The 16,782-nt window shown below is 34.5% G+C and overlaps 2 protein-coding genes across 2 annotated transcripts; both read right to left on the bottom strand.

Annotated features, from left to right (window-relative positions):
• Positions 1-13,733: 13,733 nt before the first annotated feature.
• On the bottom strand, positions 13,734-14,456 carry LOC120164591 (putative B3 domain-containing protein At4g03170). The gene has a single exon (XM_039174284.1). It carries the CDS (start codon positions 14,454-14,456, stop codon positions 13,734-13,736), a length of 723 nt encoding a protein of 240 aa, XP_039030215.1.
• Positions 14,457-15,352: 896 nt separating this feature from the next.
• On the bottom strand, positions 15,353-16,504 carry LOC120164590 (MYB-like transcription factor EOBII). The gene is made up of 2 exons (XM_039174283.1): positions 16,239-16,504; positions 15,353-16,152 (listed from the first exon to the last, which is right to left on the bottom strand). Exons 1-2 carry the CDS (start codon positions 16,354-16,356, stop codon positions 15,353-15,355), a joined length of 918 nt encoding a protein of 305 aa, XP_039030214.1. The 5' UTR covers positions 16,357-16,504.
• Positions 16,505-16,782: the final 278 nt, after the last annotated feature.

Below are 16,782 nucleotides of genomic sequence, written 5' to 3'. Positions count from 1 at the left end.
AAATGTTTTCAACAATCTTGTCTCGATATTTTTAAATTATCGAATATTCTTTATCTTTCTAATGGCTCGGTAATTTTAATTTAATCTATTTTGGTTCTTTTAAATAGTGTAAAACTCGTATGTTGTTGTTTTGTTAGGGATCATAAATCAAATTAAAATTGAATTTGTAAATTTCATTGCAAAGACGTTAATTAATCGACTAGGTACCGATTTAGGGCATTGTGGGGGTGCTAATCCTTCCCCATGCTTAACCGACTCCCGAACTCATTTTCTGGTAACGCAGACCTCAATTTGTTGTTTTAATTAAAATAATTTTTTATTTAAAATGACAACATTTTTTGGTGCCCAATCACACCCTAGCCCTAATCAAGGATTAGTGGCGACTCCTCGAACCGTATTTATTTAAGAAATCCCAAAAAATTTCGAAACGAGAGGTTTTCTAAAATCGCATTGTTTTTTAATTAAAATTCAATCATAAAGAGAATAATTAAAGATGATGTGGTTTTCAAAATCTTGTTTCGACAGCTTGGCGACTCCGCTGGGGACTTTTTTTAGAGAGTCAGGCTTATAATCGATTAATTGATTGTCTTTGCTATTGAAAGTTATAAATTCGTTCTAATTTGGTTTTTGATCCCCTATTTGGTTTTAATGTTGTTTGTTCAGAATTTTATTAACGAATAAATAGTTGTATCGATCTGTTTGCTAATTATTTTAGATTAATTATGTGCATGAGGTGATTGATCTTTTGAGTGTTTTGTGAATATGTGTGTTTTATTTTTTCTTTTCCTCACACGTTGCACAGTTGCATTTGCATAACAGGAGCTAAAATCCCGCTCTGTCCTATTTAAGTATGAGTGAGAGACTACTCCCTCGTGTGGTTTTCACCTCCGCATGGGATAGTGGATCACTCCTGGAGCTCACACCTTATGGTCCTCGTGATGGTATTCACCTCCGCACGGACATAAGGAGGTGTGTTCCCTCGAATTGAACTCAATCCCCTAAAGCCTGTTATGGGCCAGGATTAAGGGTTCGACAGCCCAAGGGGGCACCGACAAGGATAATTCGAGAACCTAATGCTTTAGAACTGAGCCCAGCATATAGTAAACATAGAGCCGGAATTTAGGTCAAGCCTAACCCGAACATTAAGAGCCCCGTGAGGAGAGTACATAAGGAAAAGCTTTTTGGGTCGTTTATTTTCATTTTTCGAACTAAATGCATGCGAACTAGAGATTATGTGGTTAGGTTTATTTTCTCGAACAAGTATGCAAATTAGATATCATGCGGTTAGGATTTGTTGAATGACAAACCATGAGGGTAGATATCATGTTGGGTAGGATCTACTAAGCATGATTGGGTAGTCAGCATGTGAGGGTAGGTTTTATTTGTTACAATACTCATCATTTTGTTGTTTATATTATGTGTACTAACCCATTTTTTGTTTTATGTCTATTTTATTTTGGATTTATTGCATTTGCATCTTCATGTCATTTAAAGGTGTTAATTCGCAAGTGATTGACAAATAAGAAGGCTGATCATAATGAGGCAAGAAATTCTTAACCATGTACTAAAATTTGGGATATCCAGAGACATTCAAGTGATTTATGAAGAAGGGCATCCGATGAATTAAGAAATTTGAACCTGATTGAAGAACGATTCATGAAGATGGACATCCGATGAATGAAGAAATCTGAAACTGATTGAAGACCAATCTATGAAGAAAGACATCTGATGAATGAAGTTTGAAGTTGATCAAGACTTTTTTTCAAAGGAGCGGAGGCCGAAGATGTTCCCTCAGAAGATAGATGCAGTAATACCAAGGACGAGAAGACCCTTCACAAAGACATGAAGACCACTTTGCATTGAAAGTGAAGATAGAGATTCCAAGATTCAATTTAGAGATGTCCGACATCATCAAGGATGATAAAATACACCGACTATTTTGGAGGTGCAATTCCAGATTCCATGAAGAGTGCGACCCAAGGAAATGGAGAGATGAAGAATCACAATCGTATTTTGACTACATGGTGTAATGAAATCTTGTTGTCTAAATGAAGGTTGTTCTATGGTGGTCACTTTTGGAATTAACACCTTTTGCATTTGCATTTAGCATTTTCATTTGCATTGCATGTATTTATTTAAGCATTTTTCATGAAAACATGGAAATAACTGGTGAAAGATTATGTGATAGTAATAACAAGATCATTCTTCATACTACTCCTTATCATCATGAACAAACAAATAGATGCAATGGAGCAATCTAATGAGAAATCACAAGATCAGTTACAAAAGCAGTTGACTACCACAAGATAGCAAGAATCAAGCGTTGTGTTCCCTGCAAGGTGTATCGAATCAAATAACCCAGGTGTTGGCAACCAATGTTGTTGGTAGAGAGGAAATCGCTGATAAAGGACACCAATCTCATCAGACTGGTACATCAAGAGTGATAATTTGCCTTGGAGCATCTAACTCAAACATAGAGAAGAGTCTTGTCAATTTTGAGCAATTTGAAGACGAATTCAAGTGGTTGAGTGAAGCCATTAAAGATATGAAGGTTGTTAATGCCTCCCACAAGGAGTTAGAAGCTAGAGAACTCAGTTTGGTACCTGATTTGGTCATTCCACATGAATTTAGGGTGCCTAATTTTAAGAAATATGATGGCACTAGTTGTCCCCTAATTCATCTGAAGATGTTTTGTAGAAAGATGGAAGAGTACTTAAATGATGATAATTTGCTGATTCATTTCTTCCATGATAGTCTTGCTGGGCCAGCTGTAGTATGGTATAGCCGCTTGAATAGAGATCAGGTCAAGACATGGGTTAACCTAGATGATGCTTTTCTGGGGCAAAATCAATATGTTAAAGGCTTAGCCCTAAAACGTCATTACCTTCAGAGGATAAGGATGAGAGCTACTGAGAGCTTTAAATAATATGCCCCAAAATGGAGAAGAATGGTAGCACAAGTTCAGCCTCCTTTGCTAGAAGAAATATCATGTATGTTTCACGACTCTCTCCCAGCTCCTTCTTTGAGTTAATGCTGGGAAATTTGACAAAGGGCTTCAAGGATCTTATGATGGCTGAAGAGTTAATTGAAGATGAATTCATCAAAAGAAACTTGAAAGATGTTCTCAAGAGCCCAACCGATCAAAAGGCGAAAGTTGATGTTGTAATAAATGTCAGGATCAAAGCTCCTACAACCGCAAAAGAGAATGGGCAATAGGTTACTCGAGTCGTCCAAAGAAAGTCCCGAGATTGAAAAATACTTTGAAAGTGTCCCAAACTTCTATCTCAGATTTATATCCCCATTTGTTTAAAGGTCAATACCTCACACCAAGGCCAGTGAAAGTGCAACCAGACCCTTCTGCTCACAGCTATGATTAAGTTAGTGTTTGTGATTTTCACTTAGGGGCATTGGGGAATTCTACAGGAAATTGTAGGTCGCTGTTAAAGGAGATAGAGATGCTTGTGGAAAAGGGGACACTAACTCAGGAATTGGTGAAACAATGGATGACGAGCTCGAGTGGGGCACCAGAGCCAAATGTATAACACCCGATCGAGTTAAACGCCGTTGCATCAGAAGAATAATGGGGCATCCTAATTATGCAAAAATCATTTTGTTCATCAAGAAACTTTTTGTCATTTGCAACATCTTGTTTGAACATGTTTTTGTCGTTTTTCTCAACTTTTTGAAAGTATTTTTAAAATGAACTTACGTCATTTTCCAAAGGTCGTGAGCAATGAATCAAGTTTTAATCTTGTAATTCTTTGAATATCAAATGAGTTAAAGGTTGTTTTGCTACTTCATTAATTATATGTTTTTGACAAGAGGCAAGATTAGACATTTCATATCCCATCTAAAGCCGAATGAACCGTTGTTGGGTTCCTTACCCAAAATAACACCGAGACTAAACATTGGCATCACTTCCCCAGCCTCAATAAATCCTGGGGGCATGACGATGACCTTTCCTGTAAGAAAGACAAGATGGAGCGTAATAGATCAAGGGCATACTAGGACCACAAAGAAGAAGAATAAATAAAGAAAATCATTGAAATAATTCTATCATGCATTAATTATATTGTTTTCACGTAAATAAGGTTAATCTTGAATATACGTCCCCCTGGGGATACCTCTTTTACGAAGACTTCCATGTATGAGATGATGAACGACTTTGTTTCATTTATCCCTTCAAATATATGTATATATACCCCTTTTTGTTCCCTTTTGAGCATATAGTATTTTTCTTCGGATTCAACCCAAACCAAGGATCACCCTCCACACTGGGGGGGGGCAAAGGTGAATAATATCTGCTCGCACGAGTGAAGATTATCAGTCCGAATTTTGCTACAGAAGCAAGTCATGACACCATGAGGCAGACCAAATACAAAGTGCTCTAAGATCAAATTGAGTTACATAATGAAGAGAAAGAAGATAAATGTAGAAAGAGAAAAAGAAAAGAAAAGATGAAAAAAGAGAAAAAAATTGGAAATGAAAAAATGAAAAAAAAAGAAAGAAAGAAAACTCACCTAAAACTTCAAGACGAGCGGTTCAAACATCTCAAGTCTATCGTGAAACATTGAAGGAAAAAAGAAGAATAGAAGATGCACGAGCAGATTCAAATCAGGCAGAGCAAGGTTGAAGACAGCAAAACGAATTGATCCTTGGTTCGATCACCCTTAAACACTTGTTTGAGCATATTTATCCATTTCTTTCATAACCATGAGCCCTGGCCTACATTATGTGCCTGAAAAGTCCCTTCTAATCATACATGGATTTCTAAGTGGAGAGACTATCTTCAAATTTAATTTCACCCCTCAGGTTTAATTGTATTTGTAAATAGTTTTTTAAAATAAAATATTTAATGCATGATAGGAAAAAATATAAAATGAGGGTTCAAGACGTAAAATTTTAGATGGCGTCTTGAAACCAAAGGAGAATTCGAGTTGAAAACCTGAAAAGGCAGCTCGAACACAAAAGATTGTCAACTACTGTACAGAAGGGTGATCTTATACATCTCCTGATAAAGCATCGCACAGTCCAAAGGCGCTCACGAAGGCTCAGAACCAATGAACATTTCCAGAAGAGAAGCAAAATAGTTGCTTCATCAGATTAATAAAATGCCATAATTAAGGATACAAGAAGCTAACCTGAAACACATTTCCTTCCCAAGTTAGCCTAAGTCTTTTGTCAGTATTAATCTTTACTCTTTTCAAATGTATATAATTTTTGAATGATTAAAAGAGAATTTGACTTATTTGATATTCATTAAACTCTTGTTTTACAATTTGTTTTGATTGTGAGTATGGAGAAAATGACAACATTTTTGAAATTTATTCATAAATTTTTCCCATTCCCTAAAAATAAGAAAAGGAATAAAAACATTTTTAAATAGGACAAGTTTCAAACGTGAAAAGTCCTTGCAGCTGGTGAGGCTCATTATGCCTCTATTGGAAGAAAGAGAATAAGCGGTGCCAAAACATGAAGCATTCCGCGACCTTGAAGCAGACGGTCCAAGAGATCAGAATGGATGAAGAAAGAAATTGTAATATTTCCTTGTGACGTTGTCAGTAACCCGTCAGGAAGAATAAGCGATGCCAGAACATAAAGCATTCTGTGATTGTAAAGCAGATGGTCTAAGAAATCAGAATAGATGAATAACACTTTCTTGGGCTGTCATCAGTAACCTATAAAGAAATAGATGCTCACCATATTTGAAAGGGGCATATATCTCAGCCTGAATGAAAATGCAAGACATTGTGTTAGAATGGTTGATCATTTCTTAAGTAGCATGAAGAAAAGCCCTCAAACTATTTGACAACACTACTGTGTAGAGACACCAGAATGAGAACATTCAAGTTATGATATGTTGGGGCACGACTGAACCCACATCAGGTTGAGATGACAAGATTCAGACTGAGGAGACATAAAGAATGAGCCTTACAATTTGAGGTGATGGGCATTTTGAGGGCCCGTACTAGTATAAGACAATGTTGGGGCACGACTGAACACACATCATGTTGAGATGACAAGATTCAGACCAAGAAGGCATTGAGAATGAGCCTTACAATCTGAGTTTTTGGGGCACTAGTGAAGTCCTGTTTAAGCTAGAGGTATTAATGTGGGGCATCTTTGGAAGCCTATGATGACCTTTGGAAATATCATTGAATGAACAAGTAGTTTCAATGGGATAGAAATGTATGAAAAGTGAAAATGGTGAAACAGTGACAGTGGAGTTTATTGTATATGATCATTTTGTCCATCATCAGTTGCATTACTCTTGTGAATTCATATGCATTAATGTGGGCAAGCCGGTATCCCACTTTAATTTCCACTGAGTTTTGATATCCTTGTAATACCATGCGAAAACTCTGAGTGCTACACAAAGAGCTTCCCTGGTTGAAAGATATGGGCAGAAGCCACGTGAAAAGATGAATGTGTTGTTAAATATTTTACGAACCAGTGAATATGATGCTAAATCAATGTTGTGATCATGTGTTGTTTCCATTACCCAAGATAAAGGTTGTCTTATGCAACTCCAAGGTTAAAATGAGAAATGATTTGGTGACATAAAGAATTGGGGTAGATCCTCTTTGGGATGTGCTGCAAGAGTTAAATTAGAATAGATGCTGTTATCCTATTGATCTTTATGGAGTTTGGCACAGTCATATACATAGTCTCCAAAAATGGGGCAACACGATCATGTTTATGACCATAGCGAGAAGTTGAGAGAGAAAACATTTTCTCTGAAATGAAGACAGAAGACAAATGCGATAGAAGAAGATCAGAGGGCTCTTCAAAAATGTCAGTTGGAAATTATGAGTTGTTGTGTGGATATCTAAAGCAAACTCTGGAAATGAATGATCAAGTATAAGAAGACTGAGTTCGCCACTTTGAAGTCAAACAAATAAGGAATCAACATTTATGCATTCATGAAAACATCATTTTTGCATAAAAGAAAATGCATTATACTGATACATTGAGTTGCATTTGTGGTTAATGCATAAACACATGATTTTGACAGATCTTCCAGTGAGAAGAGAAGATACAAGATGTTAAAATCCCGACGATTGAAAGGAAGATTTCAAACCTCAAATGCAAGGAATCACTCTTAGAGAGACATACCCTGAAGAATAGAGAGGTCTAATCCATAGAAGAATCATTACTCTGAAGTGATGACCATCAGATATAGAAGAAAAACAAAGATTTTTGTATATGAAGAAGTGAATCGATCGATTGGAATGACTTGCACATATGAGATTGGAGCAAAGTCAATCTTAAGCCTTCACTGAAGAGTGGTGAAACAAATCCATCTTAATCCTTCACAAAAGAGTAGTGAAGCAAACCATCTTAAGTCTTCACCGAAGAGTAGTGAAGCAAATCCATTTTAAGCCTTCTCAGAAGAGTGTTGGAGCAAACCATCAGATTATCAGATGTGAAAGGAAATCGAAAAGTTCTCGAGTACAAGGAAGATGATCAAGTGATTAAAAGAAAATGCTCGCGAATAGTCATTAACCGATTCAAGGTCCTAGGAAGGGAGATGTTCAAATGACAGTCAAGTCAAGGTAGACTATGGAATTTAGTTGTGGCAAGACAAGGTCTCACAAGAGAAATGGATTCGAAATGATTCTCTTAAATTCTAAATTTTTTAGTATAATGTTTTTCAAATCTTCAAGTATACATTCATGATTGATAATGTTTGATTTTCAGGTTCGACCTTCGAAGCAAATCAAACTTAAGCCTTCACGAAAGAGTAGCGAAACAAATCATCTATAAGCCTTCATAAATAAGTAGTGAAGCAAGAGAAGATGTTCGAGTTCCATACTCCCTAGAAAAGAGGGGGTGAACCCGTAAGAAGAAGATGTTCGAGTTTCATACTCCCTAGAGAAAGAGGGAGCGGACCCGTAAGAAGAAGATGTTCGAGTTCCATTCTCCCTAGAGAAAGAGGGAGCAAACTCGTCTTCTGAAGATGTTCTAGTTCCATACTCCCTAGAGAAAGAGGGAGCGAACCCATAAGAAGAAGATGTTCGAGTTCCATACTCCCTAGAGAAAGAGGGAACGAACCCGTTTGCAGAAGATTATTCGAGTTCTATACTTCCTGAAAGAAAGAGGGAGCGAACCTGTTTATAGAAGATTATTCGAGTTCTATACTTCCTGAAAGAAAGAGGGAGCGAACCCGTTTGCAGAAGATTATTCGAGTTCTATACTTCCTGAAAGAAATAGGGAGCGAACTCGTTTGCAGAAGATTATTCGAGTTCTATACTTCCTGAAAGAAAGAGAGAGCGAACCCGTTTGCAGAACATTATTCGAGTTTTATACTCCCTAGAGAAAGAGGGAGCGGACCCGTAAGAAGAAGATGTTCGAGTTCCATCCTCCCTAGAGAAAGAGGGAGTGAACCCGTTTTCAGAAGATTATTCGAGTTCTATACTTCCTGAAAGAAAGAGGGAGCGAACCCGTTTGCAGAAGATTATTCGAGTTCTATACTTCCTGAAAGAAAGAGGGAGCGAACCCGTTTGCAGAAGATTATTCGAGTTCTATACTTCCTGAAAGAAAGAGGGAACGAACCCGTTTGCAGAAGATTATTCGAGTTCTATACTTCTTGAAAGAAAGAGGAAGCGAACCCATTTGCAGAAGATTATTCGAGTTATATACTTCCTGAAAGAAAGAGAGAGTGAACCCATTTGTAGAACATTATTCGAGTTCTATACTTCCTAAAACAAAGAGGGAGCGAACCCGTTTGTGGAAGATTGTTCGAGTCTTATACTCTTTGAAGAAATAGGGAGCATACACGATTGTTCGAGTCTTATACTCACTGAAGGAATAGGGAACAGACACGATTGTTGAAGATTGTTCGAGTCTTATACTCTCTGAAGGAATAGGGAGCATACACGTTTGTTGAAGATTGAGTCCCATACTTTTTGAAGGAATAGGGAGCGGACACGTTTGTTGAAGGTTGTTCAAGTCCTATACTCTCTGAAGGAATAGAGAACGAACACGTTTGTTGAAGATCGAGTCCTATACTCTCTGAAAGAATAGGGAACAGACCCGTTTTATGAAGATTGTTTGAGTTTTACACTCCCTGAAGCAAGAGAGAGCGAACCCGCTGGTCGAAGATTGTTCATAGAAGAGGGAGCAAATCCCTCATCAAGTTTCAAAGCACGAAGAAATAACTAGACAAAAACGCACTGTCTTTTTTTCTTTGCCCTATTCTTGTTAACAAAAGAATTGGCAAATAGGGGCAGTTGTAGACACTCGTTTTTGTCCGGGTAATAAATATTATATTAATATTATATTATTATTATTATTATAACTATTATTATTATAAATATTATATTATAATACATTATTATTATTATTATTATTATTATTATTATTACTATTATTAATGTTACATATTATATTTTACAGGCCCAAAACCCAATTACAAATATCAACCCAATTACAAGATGGTTCAAGCCCAAGACCCGGATCCAGATCAGGTTACAAGATCCAACCGGCCAGCCACCAGAAATGTGTGTGCTTCACTACTGCTCCCATCTGCGTGAATGAGGCCGCCAATCATGCCACCATTGAAGCTGCACAAATCATCTAGCAATCACATGCCAAAGTCAAAAACAGATTCCACCTACCCAAACCTAATCCATCAGCAAATTCAAGGCAGTGGGGCAGCATATTATTAAAAAAAAGTCAATTAAGGGTGAAATTATTTTTACTGATGGGATTTCGAGCAATAAATAGAAAGAGAAAACAGGAAGAAAAGGGGGGTCATTGAGAACAGAAGGAATCACGCAAGCAGAAAACAATATAGAGGGGAGATCACGTGGAGGAAGCAAAATCATCAAGAGCAGATGGTATTCAAGGATAAAAAAAACGAGAGAAGTTTGTAAAGGGCTTTTCGATCTTTACCCCTTTTTTTGGTTGAACTAAAGCAATTAATGTAAGTGATTCCCTGTTTTTACGAAGCAAATAACAATCAAAGAATCTTTAGAGGTATTTGTTTCACTTTGATTACTTCAATTTCCAGTATATTGTGTGAAATTAGTTAATCAAGAAGAGCAAAATACAAATGGTTAGAAGTGTTTACCTTGTTAGATGAGCGGTAGAGGGTCGCGGTGGTCGTTTTTCCTCGATTGTGGCATGTGTTGAATGGAGAGGAGGGAACCACCTTGAACGTTGGCCGGCTTCATTAGGCTCGATTGATGAGAGGCCGAGAGGGATGGAGTGTGGAGATGATGATGCGGCTGGGTTGGTAGTTTAGAATTATGTTAGGTTTCTTATTTTAGTTAGGATTTATATTATAGCTTTAGGGTAAATTAAGGTTAAGCCACCGTGACCTTAGGGTTGTTAGTATATTAGGTCTAATCATTTTTGACTCCCTATATTTTGGTCCTCAGATTGAGATATTCGAAAATGTGATTTAATCTTTGAATTTTCGCATGTTCTATTTTAGTCCTGGGATTCTGTTATTTTATGTTTCTGTGATGTTACATTTTCGGCATAACATTTTCTTAGTTTTCATTTCAGTCTAGTGTAGTGTCTCGGATTTATTACAATTTTAATGCCTAGAATGTGAGATCTTTGTCTTTTTTTTGTTTTTGTTTGTTTAATTAGCTGTTTCGGTCTAATATTAGATTATTTTTATTTATTTCTTTTAGAACTTGTAATTTTGCCAGATTGTGTTTTAGTTCCTAGATTAATTATATTATTAATTAACATTTCTAATATTTAATTTGTTAAAATTTTATTCATGATTATCAGTTTAATTAAATTTGTATTTTTGATTTTAGCATAATTGTATTTATTTACTCTTTAGAATTAGTTTTTACATATCTCTTTTAATCTAGTCATTCGTTAAATATTTTCCTCCTTTAAATTATTTGTTTATATTTACTTTGCATGTTATATTCATGTGCACAACTCGACATATTTATATAATTGAATTAAGGATAATATCCTTTTAATTTAAAATTGTTTTAAGTGGGTGGTCTTAACTGATTAGATATCCGCTTTTGACAATTTTAAACTAGAAGTATATCCCATTAGTGACACCTAAAAATTGATTTATCACTTTAAAATTTGAGAACGAAAGAAAAGGAAATATTCGGTTATTTAAATTTTTTGAGAAAATGTAGTTAGAACTTATCTAAGATCTTGTCTCGATATTTTTAAATTATCGAATATTATTTATCTTTCTAATGGCTGAGTAATTTTAATTTAATCTATTTTGGTGCTTTTAAATATTGTAAAACTCGTATGTTGTTGTTTTGTTGGGGATCATAAATCAAATTAAAATTGAATTTGTAAATTTCATTGCAAAGACGTTAATTAATCGACTAGGTACCGATTTAGGCGCTGTGGGGGTGCTAATCCTTCCTCATGCGTAACCGACTCTCGAACTCATTTTCTGGTAACACATACCTCAATTTGTTGTTTTAATTAAAATAAATTTTTATTTAAAATGACAACATTTTTGGGTGCCCAATCACACCCTAGCCCTAATCAAGGATTGATGGCGACTCCTCGAACCATATTTATTTAAGAAATCCCAAAAATTTTCAAAACGAGAGGTTTTCTAAAATCGCATTGTTTTAATTAAAATTTAATCAAAAAGAGAATAATTAAATATGATGTTGTTTTCAAAATCTCGTTTCGACATTGTGGAACTTGAATGTCTTAAACCACTTATGGAATGCGAATCTCTCAGTTAATTCCGTCTCTATTTATATCGGTTGTAAATAATATGTCAAAGCCGAAGATTAGTAAGTAGGATCCTTCCTAGATATGTTTGAATTGACCAAGGATAGACGAGTTTACTTGGAAAAAATTGGCTCTGATCGGTGTTTTCTAATTCCACCAATAGCATGGGATTGGGCATATTTGCTTAATATCATCGTCAGTCTAAAACTGGGTGCTGGCATTATTAAAATATATATTTTTTGTTGCACATGCTAGGAATTAAGTAAATAATCAATTTAAAATTAATTATAAAAGACTAAGGTTGATGGTTATTTTTTTTAATTAAATAGTCGATGGAGTTGATAACATAAATAATAGAATGTGAATGTAGTTAAAATTATTAAAATATGCTTTTATAAATAAAAATAAATATTATATGATTATGATTTTATCCTTTTAATATTCTCTATATTAATTCTTAAATAATGAATGAAAATTTATTTATTTAAAGATCTAATTTGTGTTTAACAAAAAATAATTGTATACTCTACTTATAATTTTTTTTAAATATATTTTTTAATGCAACAAAATCTAATAATTCATAACTGTTTGCAATTTTTTTCCTAGGAAGCTGGAAAGTTAATTGAATTTTTTAAGACACCAATGTTTGAAGAATGTAATAGACATATAAGTTCACACACCAAAGTAATCGAGAAGTCACATGAACATTAAAATGAACTCCGTTGAAATTCGATGGAAGATTATGTGAAGTTGTTTTAGGCTAAGCTTGATTGGAGTGTTATTTTATTATTTTATACTTTAACATACACATATTATTAATAAATTATGCTTATTTGGTAATTTTTAATTATTCATATTACTTAATTAAAATAAAAATGAATAATATATTTTATTTTGAAAAAATATGATTTTTTTTAACCAACAATGGTTGATTCAAATGGTAAGTGACTTGATATAGCTTAAGCAATGTCTCAAGTTTGAGTCTTTGTGTATGCAGAAAATATCTGTTAGAAGACTTATCTACCAAAACTAGGTGTGCGACGAATGTTGGTCTGGATTAGTCAAGCGAAACCTTAGAACCGGAAAGGCAACAAAAAAAAATATTAATTGTTTTTATGAAGTTTTATTCTTCTTATAACTTTAAGCATAGATTTATAAAAATTCATTTTTATATCAAACGAACTGTTTTAAAGTATACATAAACTATTATATGAGATAATATGTAAATAATAATAAAAAAATTAATGCTTTAATAAGTATTTATATTAAAAATAGTAACATAAAAGCATAATTTTTTTAAGTTTTTTTTTGTTTTCTCAATAATCAAGTTTTAAATCAAGTTGTAAATTTGAATTTTTAGTTGAAAATGTTTTTGCGTTCCAAACGGAATTTTAAATCAAAAGCACTTTTACAACATTCTAAACGACCCCTAAATTTGAGTAATACGAAAAAGATGATAATCAAATTTAATTAAAAATAAAAAAATATATATAATTAATTAAAAATAATTAAATTTATCTTTATATCTTCATTAATTATTATTGAAAGAATTTTCTGACTTCTATATTGAAAACCCCTTAAAGTATTATAATTTATTCAAATAAATATTTATAATATTTTGTCATCTAAACAAGACCATATACTTTTGAGTAATACTCATGTAGGTTCCTTGAATTTAATTAGTCAATAATTTTCATTTTATTTTATAACATGTCGCACGTTCATTGATTTAATTAGTTGGGATTTTCTATTTTATTTTAAGACATGCCACAATTTTATTAGTGATAAAATATTAAATATAAAAATCTAACCATTTAATTGTATCTTATTAAAATTATACTTAACAAAATTTTAAATAAAGAAGAAAAATATAACAATTATAATAAGTTCTTGTATATGTTTTCCGTCTCTGAACATGCGTTTCCCTACCGATAACCTCGATCAAAGCACCGATACAAGTGGAGGACGGCAAAGAATTGCTTTTGCATACTCAAAACTTCCATCAGTCTAAAATACCAAAAATCCATGCCCCCTGCAGTATAATTCTAATCTCGTAGCCTTTTTCTTGATCTTTTATGCAATTCTTCGGCTTTGCCGATTGTCGGTGACGGTGGCGACCTTCTTGTGGTGATCACAAAGCAAAGGTTATGTTTCACCCCATGACGAAACATCCAAACAGTGACGATATCCACATATTTTTCCAGCCTATGTTGTCTGCAAAACGATAGCCAGCCGCTAGAAGTAAGCACGTACATATTCGAACCCCAGAGCTTGAATATCATGTTGTATCCGTTCCCTTCTGAATCGAACACCATCACCGGGATTCCGTTTCGAACATTCTCATCTTCTTTCAACGATGGTATCATGAAATTTTTGACGTGATCCTTGCACAAAAGCAACCTCGATTGATCTCTCTTTAAGTCGGTCTCCGTCAGCCGCTTTTGGTGAGGCTTGCTACATTCGGTGATGATACCGGCGAGAGCTGCTATCGGAGGGATAAACGGGGGTTCATAGCCGTCCAAGATTCTTTTGTTTCTTCCAACAATAATATTTGAACTCGCTTCTTCCTCTTGTTCTTGCTTGCCTTGGCCTCCAAGAAACAATTTTTTCTTCTTATTTAACGTTAATTTAGCTCGTTCGTCTAACTTTTCATGCTTCATAAGAATAAGGAATGAAGCAGCAGAGTACACCTCATAAGTCAACCGATCCTCTCCATTATCGTCATTATCGATAACTTTTGACTTGTGTTTATCAAGCTCTTGCTTCATTGTTTTACAAGATAAAGGGCACAAGGGTTTAAATCTGAAGAATATCTAAAGCTGAAAGTAGGGTTTCTTTGATAATGGCAGAGCAATGTAAGGAGGAATTGTAATTTATAAGTTTTTTTTTAATTTAATCTGATTTTAATATAACTAAGTTTCTATACTACTCGGATTAGGGTTTCCTTTTTCTCATAAAAATAGAACAAGAAGCATACTATGAGACAATATACGTCTGCAATTATCATACTACTTTACTATGTATAACACTTTAATAATATGATTAATTTAAAAACAGTACCCTAAACAGAAAGTATATTATCAGTCGATGTTTAAGAAGATTTGATTTTTAAATTTAATTATAAATAGCCAATGAAATCACAACACTGCCTGTTTAAGATTTGATCCAAATTTAATTTTTGATTTAAATTTATTCATGTACAAAACCTATTTAGAATTGAACTCTATATAAGTTACCCTATACTAATATCTATATCCAAACCAACTAATTAAACCCATTTACAACTTAATCTAACTAGTTTTAATTAAACTTATTCACAGATTACAAAACTGGAAAACCTACCTAATCGCTTGACCGAAACCTAAAATTACAACTTAAAGAATGGGTTGAATGCCTAACGTTCTGGGGGTCTGGACTGGTTTTGGAATCTGACTATCTGAGTAGGGGAATTCGCAGCTGCAGCAGGTTGTTTGTTGCGAGTATTACTGAAACTAACGTTGTATTATATGTGCAAGCTTTATTGCATCATTATAGTTTTTGTGATAGCCATTGAGATCGCTAACAAAACAAGTCGCTATAACTTTTATTATAGATTCGTGCAGACTGTTCTTTCCGATAACCACTCAAAGTGTTAACAAAGTAAGGATGCTTGGTTTATGCAGTACTAAAATAATGGATTGGCCCAGAAATCATCTACAGTATCATAGTAGTGTTGATGATGGCTTTGCCACAACTGAGAATTTGGTGATGATGCTACACAATCGAAGCCTTCTGCAATTAATGGCTGCTCCATAAAACTCAGTATCTCCCAATAGTTCTCAGATGAAACAAAAGTGTCTCTCATGCTATAACTGTTTTCAGATGAAGTAAAAGTACCACTGTAAGTCAATGGTTCTGGGAAACCAGCCATTGTAGGAATGTTAAGCAAGCTTGAGGACTCGACATCAGGTAAATTCTCCTCAATACTGGAATTATTTTCTGTGGTTGCTAATGCTTCACAATCGAAACCTTGTGCTATTAATGGCTGCTCCATAAAACTCGGTATATCCCAATAGTTTTCAGATGAAACAAAAGTTTCCCTCATGCTATAACTGTTTTCAGGTGAAGTATTGATGCAACTCAATGGTTCTGGGAAGTCATCCATTGTAGGAATATTTAGCAGGTTTGAGGACTCAGTATCAGTTGAATTCTCCTCAATAATGGAATAGGTTTCTGTGGTTGCTGATGTTGACTTGTTATTCTCCAATATTACCCTTTTCTTCAAGCGAGTGTTCCAGTAGTTTTTTATGTCGTTGTCAGTTCTTTGTGGAAGCCTTGCTGCTATGGTTGACCATCGATTTCCGAGCTCCTTTTGAAGTTGGATTATGGTTTCCTCTTCTTCCCTGCTGAAGTTTCCACGCCTTATATTAGGCCTCAAGTAATTCATCCAACGAAGCCTGCAACTCTTCCCTGACCTTTGCAACCCTACAAATCAAAAACCAACTGCTAATTAGAAAATCTTGACAAAATTAAAGTTTTTGATTACATTTTGTTCATTAAAGTGATCATACCAGCAAATCTGGGCATCTCATTCCAATTCCAAATGCCATATCTCATGATATAAGCAATCAGCTTCTGGTCTTCATCAGAATTCCACGTTCCTTTCTTTAGATATGGTTGTCTCACCATCTTTCAGACTTCTCTATAACTTAATTCTTCAACCACTTATGGAATTGTGAATCACTCAATCAATTCCATCTATATTTATATCGGTTGTAGATAGTGATCCGAAGATTTCAATCATCCAATTAATCAACCTGTCAAAGACGCGGGTTACTAATTACTGAATTCGTAGGTTTCTTCCAAGATCGTGACTTACGTTTGAATCCCATTCATAGTAAACAGTTTACTTGGAAAAAATGGATGAAGAAGTCTTTTTCTATTACATATATAACTTGGATCTCTGAAGTCATCCATGATTGTACATTGCATTTGCATGCAACTGTTCGGAAAAAAACAAGAAAGTGCTTTTCTAACATGGGAATAGTGTTAATGTTTTGTCTAAAATTTGGGGCTGCAGTAGATGTTGTCGAATATTTAATTCTTTTTATTCTT

This window comes from Hibiscus syriacus, unplaced genomic scaffold (assembly GCF_006381635.1).
Source record: "Hibiscus syriacus cultivar Baekdansim isolate YM2019G1 unplaced genomic scaffold, ASM638163v2 tig00111540_pilon, whole genome shotgun sequence".
Lineage (NCBI taxonomy): Eukaryota > Viridiplantae > Streptophyta > Magnoliopsida > Malvales > Malvaceae > Hibiscus > Hibiscus syriacus.
This window is presented reverse-complemented; position numbering and strand designations above follow the sequence as displayed.

What these genes read in the sequence shown, in the direction of transcription:
- LOC120164591 (XM_039174284.1), bottom strand. Translation starts at nt 14,456, where the DNA reads ATGAAGCAAGAGCTTGATAAACACAAGTCAAAAGTTATCGATAATGAC.
- LOC120164590 (XM_039174283.1), bottom strand. Translation starts at nt 16,356, where the DNA reads ATGGTGAGACAACCATATCTAAAGAAAGGAACGTGGAATTCTGATGAA. An exon ending in TGAGATGCCCAGATTTGCTG is followed by an intron (nt 16,153 to 16,238) that starts GTATGATCACTT and finishes TTTGATTTGTAG; the next exon opens with GGTTGCAAAGGTCAGGGAAG.